A 19,687-nucleotide genomic window follows, 5' to 3' on the forward strand; every position below is an offset into this window, starting at 1 on the left:
ACTAGTGATTTTTATCCGTTTTCAGAGGCAATAACAAAAATAAAATTTTCTCAATCTTGAAATATGTAAGTTTCCAAAGATTCTTTAGCACCTAAAATTTACCGAAAATCGTAAAGAATCTCACTTATGACATACCTTTTCGTTGATAATACAGTCCAGGTCCTCCTGGCTCGGCGACCCCAGCACGCCAAGGATATGGTTGAGCTGATCGAGGTAGTGCTTGCCGGGGAAGATGGGCCGGTTGCTCAACATCTCCGCCAGAATGCAGCCCACGGACCAAATGTCTATTGACTTGGTATAGCCCTGCGAACAAACAAACAATTTATAGTTTGAGTTACAAAATACGAGAACTTTTGGGTTTGATCTACCGGCAAGTTACGAAGGGGCTACAACGAAATGGGGTAGATAAATTAATGTACAATAACAATGTACCTTCAACTAAATAAGAGATTACTGTTAAGAACAGTTAGGTTCCTCTTTGTCGCGGTTGCTTTATTTTTTTCAATACCATCATTGTCTATAACTATCATCCAGACTTTGAACAAACATTTGTTGACCACCCAAATATTGGTCACATACGCGGAAACCGCAACGCGTCGAGCTGTGGTAATTGGCCATGTCGTCATGGTGACTACACCACTTGGCTAACCACACAGAGAGCAGAGCCTCGGGATAAGAATAAAGTAAATGGACAATAAATTGGGGTTTATAAGTAACGATAAGCTTCGGGAGATTTATTTAACGATGTGTAATAAAAATGTTTACGTCCTTACAATATTGTCTTTGGGAAGATTCCAGTCTCTTCATTAGCTGTTTATACTCTCTTTATGTAATACGTTAACGCTGACCTATAACTACTAAGGAGCGTTAAACTGAAACGTAAAAGTTTTCTTACTTTCAATACCTAGAGTTACAGATATACTCTAGAAACCAAATTCGTCTGTATTAGACCACGACAAATATAAATTTATAAACAATTCGATCACGAATTATTCTGTTGCTTGACGTTCGGAGATGTTTATGACAGTAATATAAATATTTATTACATTTAAGATGTTTGGATGTCTAAAGATGTTGTTGTTTAATAATGACGCACTGTTGTCCTAAAGATCTGACCTGGAAAATTAGTATTAGTAGTGTGGAATACCCGTGACATTTTTATGATCATACCACACATAAAATACCATTATTAAATTCAGGTCATTTAGTTCAATATTTGGTAGAGTATTGAATTACAATTGTATTTCTAACTATTCCATAATGGGGATTTTGAGAACTTTAAGTTCAAATCGGTTTAATCGATAAAGTTTAAATCGGTCTACTTTTGCCTTAGATCTACAACTACTTTCATTTCACTTCTATTTATTCATTACAATGTGATAGAGACAACAGTAGACTTAACGACTACTCAAAACGATATTCCACCATTTTTGGATTCCAGTATTCGATCATTAACGATTCAGCTCAAATAAAACTAATGATATCAATCATCTTACGTATTAATAGAATCCTAAATGTTTCACCTGACTCCAATCGAAAGGTCAAAATGAGAATATCTCCGATATCTTTATCTGGAATAATAATAAATACCCCTTCTAAAAATAGTTACGCCCACAATTATCTTACTGTATCACTCAAACTACGATTGTAATTATGATCTCGATTGCAAAATAGACTATTTATAAAGTAAGTTATTCGTGAAGTATATTTTTATTTTTATTTATTAGCTGTTAAAGTAGAAAATACGTTGTGAAACTACCATCGGTCTTCCTTTCACGTTTACTTGAGATTTATGGAATAAAAGGTTTCACGGTAAATCATGAACACTTATTTATTTTCGGACAGGTAACTTTATTTTGTAAGTGCAGTTTTGTAGCGTGTTCTTTAGTTTTAGTATGATTATTGCGTGCTTCACATAATAAGTATAAGACTATAATTATAAATTATGAATACCTTTCACAATTCAAGAGTAAATCTTAACAGATTTCAATTTGTTTACGATGACAAATAAACGGTAACGTATGTTTCATTTTTCGCTTCTTACATTCAGCCCTATAACCGAGTTTAAGGCAGTAAATGTGTCATAAGTAAGCCCCACGTTCGCACCAATACAAAACAATCTAGTTTGAAAACTGACAAGCCTTTAGTTCAATCTTGTCAAGGGAAGCGCAAGGCTTAAACTCAACTTGGAAGGCAGGCTTTGACTGTCACAAATACAAGTTTATCAAATTGTGCGAAATAACTGACAGTTTCAAATACCGCAGTGTATTACGAGTATCGATTAGTATAGTGCTTAAAAACTTTGCGTTTTTATTTATTTTTCTCTGAAACAAAGTTTTGGATGATCCAACAATTCCATTTTTTTTTTCAATTAGCTTGTTCTTCATCCGAAATATTATAAAGTTTGGTGAATAAATTAACGCTTAGTTTTAACAATGTCAACAAATAATGATTTGGGTTCCACAATAAAAGTGTTTTGTTTTGCTTAATAATCTTGTCCCTTTTGTCAATAGGAATCTATTAAAACAAGCTATTGACGGTTCACTACTAGACATGGGTCTGACCAAGTTACGCCACAATTTCCTGTCTATTATGTTGATTATTGGAAATTTAATAAGGATGAAATTGACACTAAACAATCAAGTTTTAAAGACCTTAGCGTAGCGTCAATGACTAATGATCAATATTATGTTTTATCGCGTATCAAGGTCTGCTAACAATAACAGTCCTCGAAGCCACTTAGTACCAACTAATCAACGCTTGTTCAAGCTAATAACTGGTCAAGCACCAGTTATAAAACTAATACTTAGATAACAACATGCACTTGCATATGCAATCTATTCTTTTTATTAAAAATGTTGATTCAATATGTTATACAAATACTAAATTATATAAATCACCATCACCATCATTCACCATCTTCGATGCGTTTTAGCATTGTTATCATTTAATGATTAAAATAAAGGACAATTAATTCAAATAAATTAGTCAAATATCTTATTAGAACCTACTATGAACCCATCGTCAGTTATTGCTTGCACAAACGCCCCGATATATCTGCTACAGGATTACGTCAACAGAATCCCTTGGCGTAGAAAGCCTACATATACTCGTAGTACGTTACATATACATTCAGTGACCGAACACTTAGCCATAGTGCCAATCCGGTCGTCAGTGTAATGGAACTTATTACGATGGTAGAGTTACTAGACGTAGCTCCACGTAGCGCTTCGTAGTCTACATACCTAATGACAAATTTAATCTTTCGAGTGCTCCGCACACGTACTGCAAACTAGAAACCCAACAAACCAGCGAAGTTTTCACCTAGTTGAAAAAGCCACGTTAGTTCTGCGAGAATTTGTGAAATACTGCGAGAATTTATGCTACGTTGTAAGTGGAACATACACGCAAATCCTTCTCTTAGATCCCGAGGACACGAGATAAATGGTCTCAGCTGAGCTCATGTACTTCCACGAGAGACGGTATATTCAGTTGCAAAAGTGAATCCATCGCGTAATAAGGTTGGCACTCGTACACTCGCGAATAAAGTTACCGTAACGCAATAATGATATCACCTTTCACAATTTTATAAATGTGACAGTTTGTTTTTTCTGACGGCTTTTTTGTACAGCGGATGAGCGGTGTATAAAATTTAATACAGGGATATAATTTAACGACCTAATTCTCGCAGTGGCGGCTTCCAGTTCATTGGTTACTTGGGTATATTACATGTGCGGCTTACGTTTTATATATTTTTTGTTTTGATACTTCCTGAATGAGTTGCCGATACGTACATTCTTTGCCACATCAAAAAATATGGTATCAACAAAAGCAGAAGCATAAAAAAAACATAATCCTAACATATGTGTCCACTATAAACTTGTCACGCGAAATGCCGCACGCGAATCAAGCATTCGATAGCATAAAGTAATAAATGTACGAGCGCTGTTAATTTCCGCACTGGGTCAGGAAACAACGAGTGTTTAACAGGATAACATGGGGCGAAATGTTTACGTAGCCCGTACTGCCCGTAAAGTAGATGAATTTCGACCAATATCACGGCGACGACCTCCAAACGGATCGTAAAAGATCGCACAACTTAATTTACCCGTTTTATCAAAACGAATTAAAGCTTAGTACCGTTAAATTTTGTTTTTACAACACTGGCTACATTAATCGTTCAAATATTTGATTGTTTGGTCTAGTATACCAGCTGATACGGTTATTAAATAGTCATCAAATTTTATTCTTATCTTTATACCACCGAAAAGTTTTATATAAACTTTTAACCATTCATAAGCATAACTTTAAGGAAAGAGTGAATTCCTGGAGGTAAAAAAGAGAAGAGTAATCACAATAGAAGATCGAATATGGTCGTCTGTCTCACATATTATGTACTTGACTTACCTTAGAGTTGAGCATGATCTCCGGCGCTCTGTACCACCGAGTCGCCACATACTCGGTGAGGAATCCAGTGTGGTCGTGGTCTGGATCAGCCACTCGCGCCAGACCGAAGTCGCAAATCTGGTAACAAAATATCGCACTTAAAAAAATAAACAAAACGCTTTTCACTAAATATTACGGAAATATGAACCTAAAAATAAAGGTTTCAAAATAATGAGAAAAAAAGACGTCTGATATCGCCATCTCGCAAATAAGCAAGCCACATACTCATAATGTAGTTAACGTGCCTATCTTACCCAACAGTGGAACATTTACACGCGTTATAGGGCTACACCTATTTCAAAAATTGACTTTTTATAGCTTATTGCTAAAAAGCTATTGGTGATTTCATTAGACCTTTTATGGACCCATAAAACTGTTATTGCCGATAAAAAACAATATGATTATATAGTAACTGCAGTATGATATCAGTTTCTATGAGCATGAGATGTCTATAACAATTTAAACATAAAAAATTGGTCAATTTAGTTTTAAAAGTATGTAGTCTATTAATTGGCGAAGGAAAACATAGTATGGAAATCTAGATTCCAAATAGTGGACTCTGAAATTGTCAACCCGCACCTAGCTAGCATGGTGATCCATGCTCAAAAACTTCGTGAAACGGGAGAAGACCTGTGCTCAGGAGTTGGACGTATATAGGCTGGTAATATTATTTTATATTTATTGGGAAGTTACCCAATTGAAGTATGAACTTAGATATTTGAAATTGCACGTAAGAAAATCGTATCAACCCCAGCGAAACAACAATTGACTGAATTTCCAATATGATTCCAATGCTTTTAGAATTAATATAACCGCAACCCCAACAATTGAAATATCAGGTACTGGGTGTGTTTTCAAAAGCTAGGAAAATAAAAAGATTCTAAAGGTTCCTCGCTGGGCTGAAAACGAAGCCTTACGGTTCACCAAGTTTCCTGACGATACCTGTTTGTACATGTGTCAAATGTCTATAAAACACCTATACCATTAACATCCAGTGTAGAGCCACATAAAAGTCAGCTATTACACTCAAACACGTATAATTTCCTTGCAAATCAAATCATAAGTAAACGCAAATTGATTTCCAATTTATTCAAATGTTCGGAGAAATTGAATATCGTAAAAAATATTAGCAAACGACGCTCCAAGCCATTTAAGACGTAATGATGGAAGCGTTTAAGGGGAATCTTGTATGTTCCTAATATGCTCATCAAATGTGAGTAATTTTCTCGGCTTTAAGTTTATGCCTGCGTCGTTAAAGTGTGATCGCTGAGTGCTACAGGAGTTTATAAAGACTGCTTCCTCATAATCGTTATATGATATCAGACTGATCGTCCCATTACATATTAGCGGCACTTTGCGGTAATAAAGTGATAGACGGGCAGGTGTAGGCAGCAATAGACGCGAAGCAAGCGATAGATGTTTATTTTTGTTTAGGTTTCAATGGACTTTCTTGACAGTTATTTCGGATTAACGGTATTAGAGCAGATTGTTTAGCCTAATGACCTAAAGATAATCCATGCCCAAAGGGTAAAAACGGAAACCTATTAGTGCAGTACCGCGGTCTATAAGTCCGTCCGTCAGTGACCAAGCTGCTGTATAAGTAAACTTGATACATAAACAGAATGTTGCTACAATAACAAGAAAATACAAAAAATTAAGATCCAGGTACAGCAACGTCATTACGGTTATTTTATCCATCGATTGATTGTCTATTTGTACAGAACCCTGAGTATCGCAAACCTGACTCGGACATGAACGGTTTTATTTTTTTAAATTTTCCTTCGTAACATGCTTCACGAAACAAAAGAAAAACGTGTTGTAATTACTTGCAATTGTCATGTATCACATGTTGTGTACAATTATTCCAACGTTTCCTTGCGTTTGTTCAGTGCGGCATAAATACCGTGACAACACAGATTTGCTTGTAGATTATTTGTTAACAAATAGGACTGCTAATTGCTTATTACGCAGAAATTATTTGTACTCTTAGTTACTCGAGCGTGCTGTAACGCAAACACGATAATCAATTTTCTTTATTTAATTATTACACAGAAACAAAGTACTTAATTTATACACATTTTTAATAAAAATATATTCAATTGGTTCAAGCAATCTTCAAAATAAGAAAAAGATTTCATTTTTTCAAATGTTTGAAAAAAGTATTAATAATATTAGGTTTCGCGCCATCACCGTAACAGCATCCCAGCGATGTTATGAAAACCTAATTTAATAAGCCCAAGCGAGAGACAAAAAATAGTTCCAAGAACAAAGGCGAAATAACTTTTGTACCCAAAATTATATTACAGAAGTTTCGAATATTTTGGCACCTGACAGATACTTTTAAAATAAACTCCACATTTTATAAGTCAACGTAATATTTTGTAACTGACCGAGCCAAACAATTTAATGAAAACTTGAAATGGAAAATTATTTTATTTCTTTTATTAAGTAGCTATAATTACAATGCCAACGACGACAAATTAAATGATATTCGTTTTAGATATACATATTTTGTACCAACATATACTAATTACTATCACATTTACATTATGGATATCAGATAGGTATTATCTTCAATACATGAAACCAAATACAAAAACGGAATAGCTGCCGTGATGCCCTTTCACCAGGTAACAGTGCATTACATCCGCAAAAAACTATTGTAAAAAACAATTACATATTAAGATAAAGCACCTATTAAGGTAAGTATGGCAGCCTTCGACAGAGAGAGGAGTACCGGATACTTACAAGTCTGACTGTCATTGATCACTGTCCCTTGATTCGACGTATATTTTCTGTCTGTAATTTTACCTGTAGTATTAAATACTAGAGGTACTTTCTTTGATAGCATACTCCAGCTTTCGGAGCTTCATTGAACAATGTTAAACTTATCGTAAACAAACGTATTCTTAAGAATGTCAAATAATTGACACGGAAACAACCGCCACTCAAACGATACGTCAGTCAGAATCATTAATATAACATTAGCCTCCTCACTACCCAAATAAAAGAAAAGTCACATTTTTATTAGTTCCGAGCTTTCAATCACCCGTCACATTTATACTTAATTTCGTATTCACGAGATATTCTATGAAACCCTGCAAATATCTCTCAATATTTTCGAGGTAGGTAGGAAAAGAAAAAAGCGAATCCATATTTAATGAAAGTTCCCGACTCTTAACAAAGTTATTAAGTTGTAAAGTTGGAAACATCTATTTATGAGCGTCGTCATGCAAACGAACCGCAATATCGCGGCTCGCATGTCGCTCGGTAGAGTGGAACAACTGACGACCGCACTATCAGATATGCGTTAGCAGCAAGTGTTGTTATTGTGTGAAGCTTTTGAGCTATAGTAACGCTGACCAAGCATGTTTATACGCAGTATATGTCGTACCTGTTTATAACGACTTTGGTTGCAAAGCAGACATATGTTCACTGATGACCAACGAGCCGTAACTATTGGTTAATAAATAACATTATTAACGCGAAATATATAATGCAGGTTCACGAAAAAGAACAAACTACTGTAGGATTCGAGTGACCAAGTTTAAGGCATCAACATACAAGAGAAGTATCTACCTTATTTTGGTCGTTCAACGGTCCAAAACTTAAAAAAGCACATCTTGCCTAGTTAAGAGCACCGTATACTTGCATTAAGCCTGACGGCAATCCGCCTGGCAACCACAACGCTAACTAAATACAATTTAAATTAAATCAGTTCTATTTTTTTTGCCAACGTAATGAGGTTAACTGTCGGAGAATGCCGTAGGACACAAACCTCGTGCACAAGCGGTACAACAATGTAGTTGTATAAATAAATTATTAAGATTTATCTGTATAAGTTACAGGCTCAACTTACCGTTACGAATATTTAATAGGTTCTTAAACATTGAGGTGGATATTTAGGACAGAATTCTAGGAATATATTCGTTAGGTTTAGGTTCGCTTAATTTTAATTGCCGTCGGGTACCTTATAATTATATGTCTTGTGTATAAAAGGTACGAACTGGTAACAAATCTTGGAACTTGTGTAGATTGTGTTTTTTTTTTCTTTTGTTCAGACGAAACCGACTTGGAAAGATACGAGATAAATCCTATTCTTTCTTTTATAGAAATTACGCTTTGGTTAAAATTGTTAATAAATACTGAGGATGTTGTAGACTCGTTGCCTGCAACAAGCTTACATATCCGTCATGAAGTACGTAGCTAAGAAACAAACTAAATCATAATTCCGAATTACCGACCTACTTTTTTGAGACAGTCAAACTACATGAAGATTTTCGACAAACAAAACTCTGTTATCTATTTTTAGGTACAGGCGGAAAACAATATATTTTTTAATACCACTTGGGGTAGCAACTCGACCATTTCACGAACAAAACTGTCGCGCACGATAGGTCACCCTTTGTTAAGTTTACCATAAAAATATACACAAAGACAATTTAAGGCGAATAATAAATACGTAACTATATTGTACGGTCACACGATATGCTGTTTGTGTACCGATTTCGGTATCTATAGTAAGTGTGGTGTATGCTAAGCTTTAAACGAAAGGCAGGCAGTATCTTGACATGTACAGTGCAACTTTATCCAAGAGGATAATTTGTATGTTAAAATCATCATCGCTCGACTGTCTGGTAGCTTATGTAACTGACTTTGAGGATATTTTTCTTCCGACATCGTTTGCAACAAAAAAGTTGAATCATCTAAGGCCCCAATTCCGCTATTTACAATGGCCGATGAATGAATGAATTTTGATATTAATTTGACACTATTCGTGTTTTCCTAAACAGAAGCCCAGAAGTCATATTGGAATAAGGCCTTTTTTATTTAAGTTTGTCATTGTGTTCGTTCCGGATAATATTAAGATTTTAAGAACATCCTGGCCGTCTTTTGTTTGTTTATCTTAACATCTTAAGCATAAATATCAAAGTTATTTGAGGCCCTAGCAAAGTTCTGTTGTAAAATTTTAATTAACATCATCTTTCCTTAACAGAAAATTCAATCTTTTACGCGTCTACGTCTAGCCAGGTAGGCAAAAAATTTAAATATTACAAGATGCAGTCGAAAGTTTTGTAAAAATTGTTGCTCTAGGTAGTTTAGAGAGTTAGAGACCTGAGTATGCCGAAGATACCTGAGATATTTAAGCCTAGGTTAAATTGAATTTAAAATGCATAACATCACCCTATGGCTCACTGTTTATTTGGCACACATTTATTCAACTAGCGATGGTGCTTGGCGATTTCAGATTACAACATTTTGAATCGAATTCCTTTTTCATTAACGTTTTTCCTGGGAATAATAATTAGGAAAGTACGCATCAAAAGTAATAATTTTTGTAATAAATAAATGTTCTATATAATGAACTGTACCTTCAAATCGCACGTGGTGTTGAGTAGTAGGTTGGAGGGCTTCAGGTCTCTGTGGAGTACGTTCGCCGAGTGTATGTACTTCAGCCCTCGGAGGATTTGATACAGGAAGTAGCAGATGTGATCGTTACTTAATTTCTGGAACAACGTACTTAGTTAGAGTTTGAGATAAGTAGATACACCTTTTTTAAATAAAGTTTTTTTTTAAGTTATTGGTGTCTTCAACAAGTAGGTGAAATCCATAAAGTCTGATCAAATAGTTAAAAATATTACGCTTCGATTGTAGAGATTTTGCGTAACTAACTTTCGATCTAACGCGATTCATGTTGAAATAAATAAAATTAAAAACGCGAAATAAACACGTACCTGTGTTACATAACTATAACTTTCATCGAACTTATAATTGTAAGCGAAAAATCTTTTCCTAAACCCTCTTAAATTTCTTGCACCATTCTTTAATTGTAAGTCTTAATTTAAAGATCCAACAAAAATCTCTTCATTTCCTTTATACGTCTTTCATAACATTAGCCGTATTAATTAATTGAAATTTTAAATCAAACATGTTTCGTTAATTAATCAGAGTTGTATTCGAAAAGGAGTTTTAATCAAGATTGTTAGCGCCAAGGTTTGATTAATTACCGTTTCTGGAGTTCAGTTAATTAAACAAGTACAGTATTCATGTTATAATTACCTGTGTTTTTAACAATTTGTAAAGGTCTGTTTCCATTAAACATTGAACGATGTAAACATCCTTCATTAAATCTATCGACTCAGCTCTTAAAATATCTCGAATATCAATAATCTGAAAAAAAAAACATTTTTTATTAATAGAGTAAGTGAAATTGTCTATAAAAGTGTTATGTGTATAAAACGCTAGAGATTCTAAGCTACATTCCATTCTTTGAAAATACCAGAGAGGAAAATCCTTTGCATTTCTAAAAATCCCTTATTTTGTAAACCTTGTTCAAAATGCAATTGTTTTAAAGCTATAAACAAATCCCGTCCGGAAATTGAACTAGCAAAAGAATCGACGAACGGAAAAGGTAAAATACAAAGAGGGTTGACAAAACTTGCTTCAATACTATCTTGCAACACCTAGTTCCACTAAAATATGCATGAGACAAGACTTGGTAACAGAAGTTTGTGCAAGATTGCTAGCTCAAACAATGTGACTACAAAGTACAAATATAGTATTAACTAGAGAAAGTCCCGGGAAATAGGGAGAAACTGGCGCAAGACTCTAAAGTGAAGTGAAGTCCAAGGAGTCAAAGCGAACTTAACGTTTTGAAGCTCTTACTTAAAATTCCGGGGATTTGGTACTCATTACTGTATTTTGGATACCGTGTTGTCCCTTTTTTAGAATATTATACGTTCGAAGTATTAGAAATCTTAGTAAAATACTCACGTTTTCATGCTTAAACCGAGTTAATATTTTGATTTCTCGTAAGGTCCTCTGGCAGTACGTCTGATGTTCGAACGGCGATATTTTCTTGATGGCGACCTTACTTTTCTTAATGTTGTCGTGTGCAGACCTGCGAAATAATAGACGCCATAAATCATATGATTCGAAGCACCACGGATACGACATTCAATGGCGCTGTCGTACGACGCAACGCACGGATCGCACGTTAGTTCTACAATGAAACTTCTAACAGCCTTCACATAAAGGCGCTTTTGAATGCATAAGTGTTATTGATGTGCGCTGTATTGAGATAAGTTATAGTTTGATATCGATAAATAATGACAATACGACCTTTTATTTGGCATGGGTTCGCATGATAATGTACAATTTATGGCCCTGAGGGAAAGCTAGATATCGGATTGCGATTTTACGTAATATCTTCGTGAAAATGGCAAAATATAATTTTAATTGGCTCAAAAATGACAATGAAATATACGTTGATTGACTTCATAGTGTATTATGTTATAGTCTAGCTCTAAATGTCCCGAATGCAATATAAAAAGTCCTTAATTGACGCATGGCCTATAAATAAAGGCCAGAAAGCAACGAAAAAAAAGCTTCTGGTTACTTGTACATATGTGTACCTAATCTAGTTATATCGCGCAAACATGTGTGAACAACATACGGCTGGTAATGTTTGATGTCATAACACCGAGACGAGGCAGATGTTTCTCTTCACCGAATCCCAATAACATCGGAATTAGTTATAATTAAAGATTTAATTATGCACGAGTCCTTCAAACTCCCTCCTTGGTCACTTTAAATAAGTTCCAGAACTTTCGAAATACAGCAAGGAAGGATCAATTCGCTTTTGGTCGAACTTGTGCTGAAGAGAATTAGTAAATTAATTCTCGAGTGTAATTAATTTACTATGAATTCAACAGAACTGATGATGTTGTCGAAAAGGTGAAGGTAAATGAATAATAGTTTAGATGACTATCTAAATTAGTATTTACTTGTTAATTCTGCGAAATATCGGTATCGTTAATAATTACTCTGCACAAAACACACCAACTAAATATAGAGTAAATACGAAAACGTACATTAGCTGTAATCTAAAAACACTGAAAGCGACAACAAACAAAAGAATAAGACCTTTTTTACGAATGGACGAGTAATCTTATTAGTTCGAGATCACAGATAACAAAGCAGAGTCGTCGGGCCGGGAAAACTGCGCTACCTAAATACAAGGCTGAATAAATAATAAAAAGGTCACGGCTAAGCTATGAAGGCTTATAGAAAAAATATTCAACATTTTCACCGCAAAACGTCTTCCGTTAAAAAGTTTTTACATAAGTACTTTGATCACATCAAAAGTCGTACGTGGCACGTTAAGTCGTTATGACAGCACGTTTTAATACAATTCAACTTTGTTCACTTATGGCAATTTGTGGGTTGGAAGTAATGTGCTACGAAGGTGTGAATCTACGACACATTGCACAAATTCTAGTACCCAATCATGGAGGCAGGAGGAAATAAATGATCTGTGTGGAAGAATGTTTAAAGACTGTTCTTACTAAGATGCATACTGGGTCACCTAATATGATAAAGAATAAGTACCAATAACCAAGACTATTTAGCTCACAACTTAGTTCAGGCTTCATTGGGCCAGGTATAATCACAATTTGTATTTTTTATAATTATAATTTGTTATTTTCTTAACTCAAACTGGCTAAGAGGTGATTAGCATTCTAATACTCAGCACTATCCCTTAGGTATTATTCATCCATAATTAATTACACTACGCATCCCTAGTACAAAATAAGACCTTGGTACCTATCAGTGAAACCGTTATGTAGCACGAAACACCTGCTCATACCGAGCCCCTAGTAAGTATTAATTTCGAGTGTGCTTTTTCTGGCTGAAGTCTTGTTGTGTTTTGAAAGAGGGTCCCGGTGCAAACCCTGTTTTAAAGCGAACTGCAGAGACCACATAAAATAGGTGTTTTATAAAAACAATTAATTATAAACGTACCGTTCATCAAACTAATGAACTTTGGTAGTCGTCTGTTATGATGCCTAAGGGAAAAGTCGACCTTTTTTCTATTCAAAGTAAATTACGCAAGTAATTAATTACATTAGTATAATGGCAAAAAAATACTATGTTTGTTGTTTCACAATAATTGGATTTTTTTTTGCGCCAGACTACACTAGCTCATTATAATCATATCCTTTTTGTATAATCTAACCTGTTTTAAATATAAAGTAGGTTTCAAACCTATGGAAATTAAGTATAAAGACTACTAGAAAAATACCTATCCCACCAAAAACATTTTATATAAAATGTTGCCAAGACGAGCTCATATGACTCGCACTGTCAAAAAGTTATCAGATCTCATGTAGAGCCAAGCTTCTAACACTACACGCCCTAACTCTACAAAGCCTAACTTCACAAACTCTACACCTTAGTCAAAATATGTGGCAGATAACTAAATCAATTAAAAGTAATTCGATAGTTACGTTCGATCAAGATCGTATTATTCTTTACGTTACATCAATCAATTTTGCACAGGATATTTCCTTATAGGATATTCCGAGGAAAATATCGGTAGCCGTAACGTGGTGTGTGCAAAATCTGATTGATTAACATTTTATAGCGAGAACGAACAAGTGGCTGCTTAAAGCCTGTTGCACACTTAAGCCATCTTCAGAGGTCGTTATAAGGAGGAGGTCGTTAGTACACGTGTGAAGACTTAGGCAACTGCGTCTACAATGTCACCATCAAGCTATTACTGTCTTAGAAGGGGAAAGCAAATCGGTGCATTTTTTTTTCACCGCAGTTAAATAACGGTCAATGGTAAATTTCCCGAATTTCTTCAAGTATTCAGACCCGTAGATTAGTTGATTTGATTGACTGTAGTTTCCTAACAAGTAAGAGCTCAACCTTTGATAATAAATAAATCTTTCTGAGGCAGATAGTACGTCGCCTGGTGAAGTTTAGGCCTTAGCTGAGTCTGCTAGTAATAAACGTTAACTAAAAGATGAACACCTAATGATGTGGAACATTACTTATGGAGATTGCACATGCTTCAATTCTGCATAATATATGATCAAACATTCCTTACACGTTCTATTGCCATCGTTATTATTCAGCATTCATTAGTTCACTTCGTTTCTTTTGTGGCGATTACTAGAAACCTGTAATTAACATTAATGATGGATGTCTCATTTAATTATCGTGTTTCTAATGTTTTACGGCTATTCTTGCATCGAGGTACCTACATATGAAGGAATTCTATTGTTTTTTACTTTCAAATGACGTTTATCTACAGACCTCATAACTGGACCAGATTTTCATTATAATTTCCTTTATATGTGATAAATATTGCACGAGTATTTTAGATTATGAAAGAAGGGGGATATATGGTAGGTATATGTAATACCATTTTTCAGTTAATTCTCCAGGTGATTATCATAGTTGGCAATTGTCCAATGAAACCGCAGTGTCTAAAAACGAAGTCAAAAGGCCGTAGCCTTACAAAGTAATATCACTGCAAAGCTCTACAATATGCCTTTTTCTCAGAGAAGTACAATATATAACTTCAAACTTTACTACGTTATAGCGAAAGCAATTGAAAAACTTAAATCGTAGAGCTTTGTGCCGCGACAAATTAACGGACTTGAGACGTTCGCTTTACGCCCTTTCTCCAAGTTACTGTAGAAATATTACACTGTTTACACAATAGTATTTGCCACTGTTTTAAAAGAAACTAGCTGTTGCCCGCGACATCGTCCCCGTGGGTAGAAGATATAAGTTATGATTTATTCACATTTTCCATTGTATCTTCGCTCTTATTAGTCGCAGCGTGATGGTTTATAGCCTAAAGCCTTCCTCGATGAATGGTCTTTTCAACACAAAAAGAATTTTTCAATTTGGACCAGCAGTTCCTGAGATTAGCGCGTCCAAACAAACAAACAAACTCTTCAGCTTTATATATTAGTATAGATTAGGTATTCCATTTCCAGGAGAAGTATAACATACACATAGTCAATAGAGTAAAAAGTATTTTAAAACAGCTGTTTATATTACTATCACAGCACATATCCTTACCTATTTATTTAAAAAGGGTTTTGTTTTGTGTCAATCAGAATCACGGATTAATAATACCGTACCGCTATTTTAAAAATACGAATTTCCTTTAACTTTTCACTCAATCTATTCAAAGGAGAAAGATAGTAGTTTTCAAGTAATTCCTTTATATGTATTATTAATGCTAGCCACATACTTATCAAATTATTCACTGAGAACAAGGGCTTAACAAGTCTATCAAATAAATTTCAAACGTATTAACACGTCAAGACGAAGTCTTTAAAACTAGCTTAAGTATATCAAAGCTAACAATTAAATTCACTTTCTATTAAATTACCCTTTGAAAACATTACTTAATTAAAATTCAGAAGTTCTTGCAACAAACTAAGACAGACATTATAGAGCTTTGCAACTCTATTCCCATTGAATACTTTTCTGTATTCCAATGCTGGAATTATATTATCTAGCGAATACAGCTTTTCTATAATACTTAGCTGTCAATGCATTGCTCGGAGCTGGGAAATTGACATTTAATTATAAAATGTAAAGGAAATAAATGCAAGATGTATGTTGTGAAATTGTGTGAGTTGTATCAATATTAAATGCCATAATTTTCTTTATGACAATGTTCACTGATGTCAATGATTTCACTACTAACATATACGTTATACTTCGTTATTTCTATAGAACAAAATAACACCAAACAGGAAAACACTTTGACGGAATTAAAATCTTCCCGATCCCGAGTCGTTTCATCAAATTTGTTTAATGTTTTCAATCAATTAATAGGATTGTACAATTTATATTTAAATTTAATTTCAAATGCATTCAGGCAAATTAAAAAGGTACGATTAAAATAGCATATCAATAAAAAAAAAACAAATTTGTATTCTGAGTTCACTTGAGACGTATGATTTTGAGCCTTATTTTCAAAGCTATTATATTTTTGGGTGAATCAACGAAAGGCACTGCAGCAAAACTATCGAAAAATTTATTACACTAATTTATACAGTCGGAAACAGAAAGCGACAGCCAATTGCTATTCATTTTATTCATATTATGTTCAACATCTGAATATTTTCATTAAGGTAACAAAAATGTGTATTAAAGAATTCGCTTCAATTAACTCGGCACCGCACTAGAGTCGAATTAACTCGGCAACCAGTAAATTGCTGAACAAATATTTATTTAGGATAGAGGTCAGTATTTTTGGAGGGTATTTTTCTCAGTGGTACGAGAGTACGACTATATGAGCAAACGCGATAAATAAATATTGAGAGCCAAATAGAAGAAAAGGACAATCTATATCCCAAACCGTGTGCCCTATACTACATACATCAATTTCAGACAAAACATGCAGTACTTAATACATAAATTAGGAAAATGATGAATTAAAATGGCAACAGACTTTTCACTACGCGGCTAATCCTGGTAAAAACTACACTGAAAACCATATTAAAAATTAAAATGTTATGATATCTCATCGTATATTAAATCTGTGCCACAAAATTAAAAGCAATTATCTTACAAAAACATACTTTCTTTATATTCGTGACTATATAATTGACTGAAAATACAATTTTATATTTGACATAAGGAAAATTACTGCCGAAATAATATCAAACATTTTACGCTGCTGAAATATAAAAGGGAAATAAAAATAAAAGGAAAAAAGTTTCAATGGCGTCGTCGATCCGAAGAATTTTCTTCTGTTTTGAACATTGTTTAATTATATTATTACTTTCCCCGTTTCATTTTAAAGACACGTTCCGATTGGGAACAAAATAAGAAAAATGTCCTCGAAGTAGACTAGAAACTACAAGAAATGTTGCCGTGAACGTGTTGGAACGAAACTTTTTAATTGTTTTACGTGATAGTCTGAAAAGACGTAAAATAACTAACGCTATTGGGGAAAGATCAGAAGGACACGGAGACACGGGACGGGACACCATTTTTTAGTTCAGTACGGGAAATTTAACATGAAACGTAAAAGTAGCCAAGCAACTACGACATACGGCCAATTTATAATATTTGGTCGACTGTAAGCTGTCCGATAATGTGCGTAAATAGTCATATAGTAGCGATATTAAACATTTTGAGTATTGCGACATTCAACAGGAAAATTAATCAATGGTACAATGTACTATTGTCACTGATGAGCACGCTTATTTCGAGTGTTTATTGGGCTGTAAATTGATAATAAAGTGATTTTCAGATGCTCCATTGAATCGGTAAACGTGGATGTGTGAACTCAATACCAATTGATTTAACTTTTTGGTGTTAATGTATCTCACGTATTTTAATACTTACTGAAATATTTTTGGCTCTTCCTGATTGATGGCAACACATGTGTTCAATACCTAATTTCACTGACGTGCCTTTATCCCAAAATCTACAAACCTATATGATAGTGTACATAAGACTAAAGAAGCCTTCCGTGAAAGTAATAAAACGACATTTGACTACCCTACAATCAAACAGACATTAAAAGAACATTGTAGATAATAGCGTGGTCTAGATTTGCGAGCCCAACCTAAGAATTCGTTCCGTATTTCTTAATGACGTCACTATACGGTATTTTGCCCTTTCGACCATTACTTAGGCACACCTCAGACTGGTACACGCGATACATAAATTTATTCGCGTCAAAATGTATTACTACAATCTTATCTTGATAACTTGATGATAGTAGATGTTATGCTATTTTATGGTAATTTTACAATTACATTAATTGGGTCTTTAATTAGGCATGGTTTTAATATCAGGAAGTTTGTAATTAAACTGCAAGTACTGTAAGTAAGTAAAAAGTTACTTTTTAAATAGCTACTTGCTACATTGTCATGTCTGTGATACCTAATCCTTGTTTTTATAATTTTATTGGAACAAAGACTCATTCTCATTCGTCAGTTATTTAAACAAGCACCAATTTTCAACTTATTGTTTTCAATAGGTAGTAAATATAAATGTTTATGTTTATTTAATTATACATATGTATATTAGGAACTGACGCATGAATTAGGTAAATATTTTTCTAGTTTTACGTCACAAGTTATCTCAATCTTGATAAGTTTTAAAGAATTTTATCACCTTTTAGTTAATTATTCAATCCCAAAACACTAATAGTTAGCTAAGGACTACCGGAAGTGATAAAAAAATTAGCAAACGTTCCCACATTTAATATTTTACAACGTTTTTTTAGTGATCACAATAATTTTAGTTTTAATACAAACCGTAACGAACATAAGAAACTCGTCTATAAAAATATTGAAACAAAATCAAAACGAAATCTGATTGAGAGTATCGTTAAATCAATGTAAATATTATCAAAACGGTAGCTTATACAAATATTGTGTACATAATAAAACAAAAAACATCTGATCCAATCTCCCGGAGGTAGCAACTTGGGGAAAAGCGAAGAGGGAAAACTGTTTACCAATCCCGATTGATCAACATCTCCAATTTCTATTACCGTTAATGTTTACTGACTACGTTAGCATATAATTTAATAGGGCAACATTAAAGCTTGGTTATTAATGAATTAATGTAACAGTAACTATATAAGTAGGCTTTCATAATACCCGCATCAGACCCTTGTCGGGTCCCAGTTGGTTAACCCGTGTGACTAACGTGAACCATATTCAAAAACATGTTTCGAGGACATAATTTAATACGAGTTAATATAATAATTAATATTCGCGCATCCTTGTATCGTGGGGTACACGTTCGGCCCAGTTACCTGCTCGTTATCTAGTTGTTTGAGTTACAGAATCTTGTTATTAAAAGTGAATTATGACGTAAGATACTGTGATAACCGTTCCGTTGGATGTTATGAAAGGCTGTTCTTGCAAAGTTTAAATAAGAAAAGGATTTATCGTACTTTAAAACTACAAAAAGTTAAACGGAAAAAGTTCAACGGGGTGAGTGGAGTAACAATCCCGCTATAACGGTCCAATAAATCTCCGTAAAACCTTGCACTAAACGGAGGTTTTTCTACAAAAACAATAAAAAGTTAAAAGTTCCAAATGTACTTCTTTGATAAAAAGAAATGTACGATAAACGGAGAATGTAAGAATGAGGACTTCAAGCTTTGAGGTGTATAACTGTAAGTTATACTAACTTTACTCATATTTCAGCGAAATAGCATAACCACATCAATCTATGCAGTAGGTATGATATAGATAACAGTTATGATCATTTACGGTATGAGACCATTGACAGAATAAGATTAGCTAGCAGATTCATCATTACTGACATAAAATGCAGATTAATCTTCAAGTGACGCAGATTACAAGAATATTTTTGAATTAGTAACTAATGAGTTCATAGCCGTCATACTAGTCTAATGGGAATCTATTGCAAGAATTGAACACTCAGCGAAATG

The 19,687-nt window shown here is 34.1% G+C and overlaps 1 protein-coding gene across 1 annotated transcript in view; it reads right to left on the reverse strand.

The window, feature by feature from the left end:
• LOC113491757 (mitogen-activated protein kinase ERK-A) overlaps positions 1 to 19,687 on the reverse strand; it is a 39,010-nt gene that overhangs the window by 8,684 nt on the left and 10,639 nt on the right. Inside the window, exons 2-6 of the mRNA XM_026868914.1 lie at positions 11,221 to 11,347; positions 10,507 to 10,617; positions 9,819 to 9,953; positions 4,408 to 4,524; positions 136 to 303 (exon numbers count right to left, since the gene is read on the reverse strand). Coding sequence (XP_026724715.1) covers positions 136 to 303; positions 4,408 to 4,524; positions 9,819 to 9,953; positions 10,507 to 10,617; positions 11,221 to 11,347 — 658 coding nt within the window. The remainder of the gene's footprint in view (positions 1 to 135; positions 304 to 4,407; positions 4,525 to 9,818; positions 9,954 to 10,506; positions 10,618 to 11,220; positions 11,348 to 19,687) is intronic.

This window comes from Trichoplusia ni, chromosome 3 (genome assembly GCF_003590095.1).
Source record: "Trichoplusia ni isolate ovarian cell line Hi5 chromosome 3, tn1, whole genome shotgun sequence".
Lineage (NCBI taxonomy): Eukaryota > Metazoa > Arthropoda > Insecta > Lepidoptera > Noctuidae > Trichoplusia > Trichoplusia ni.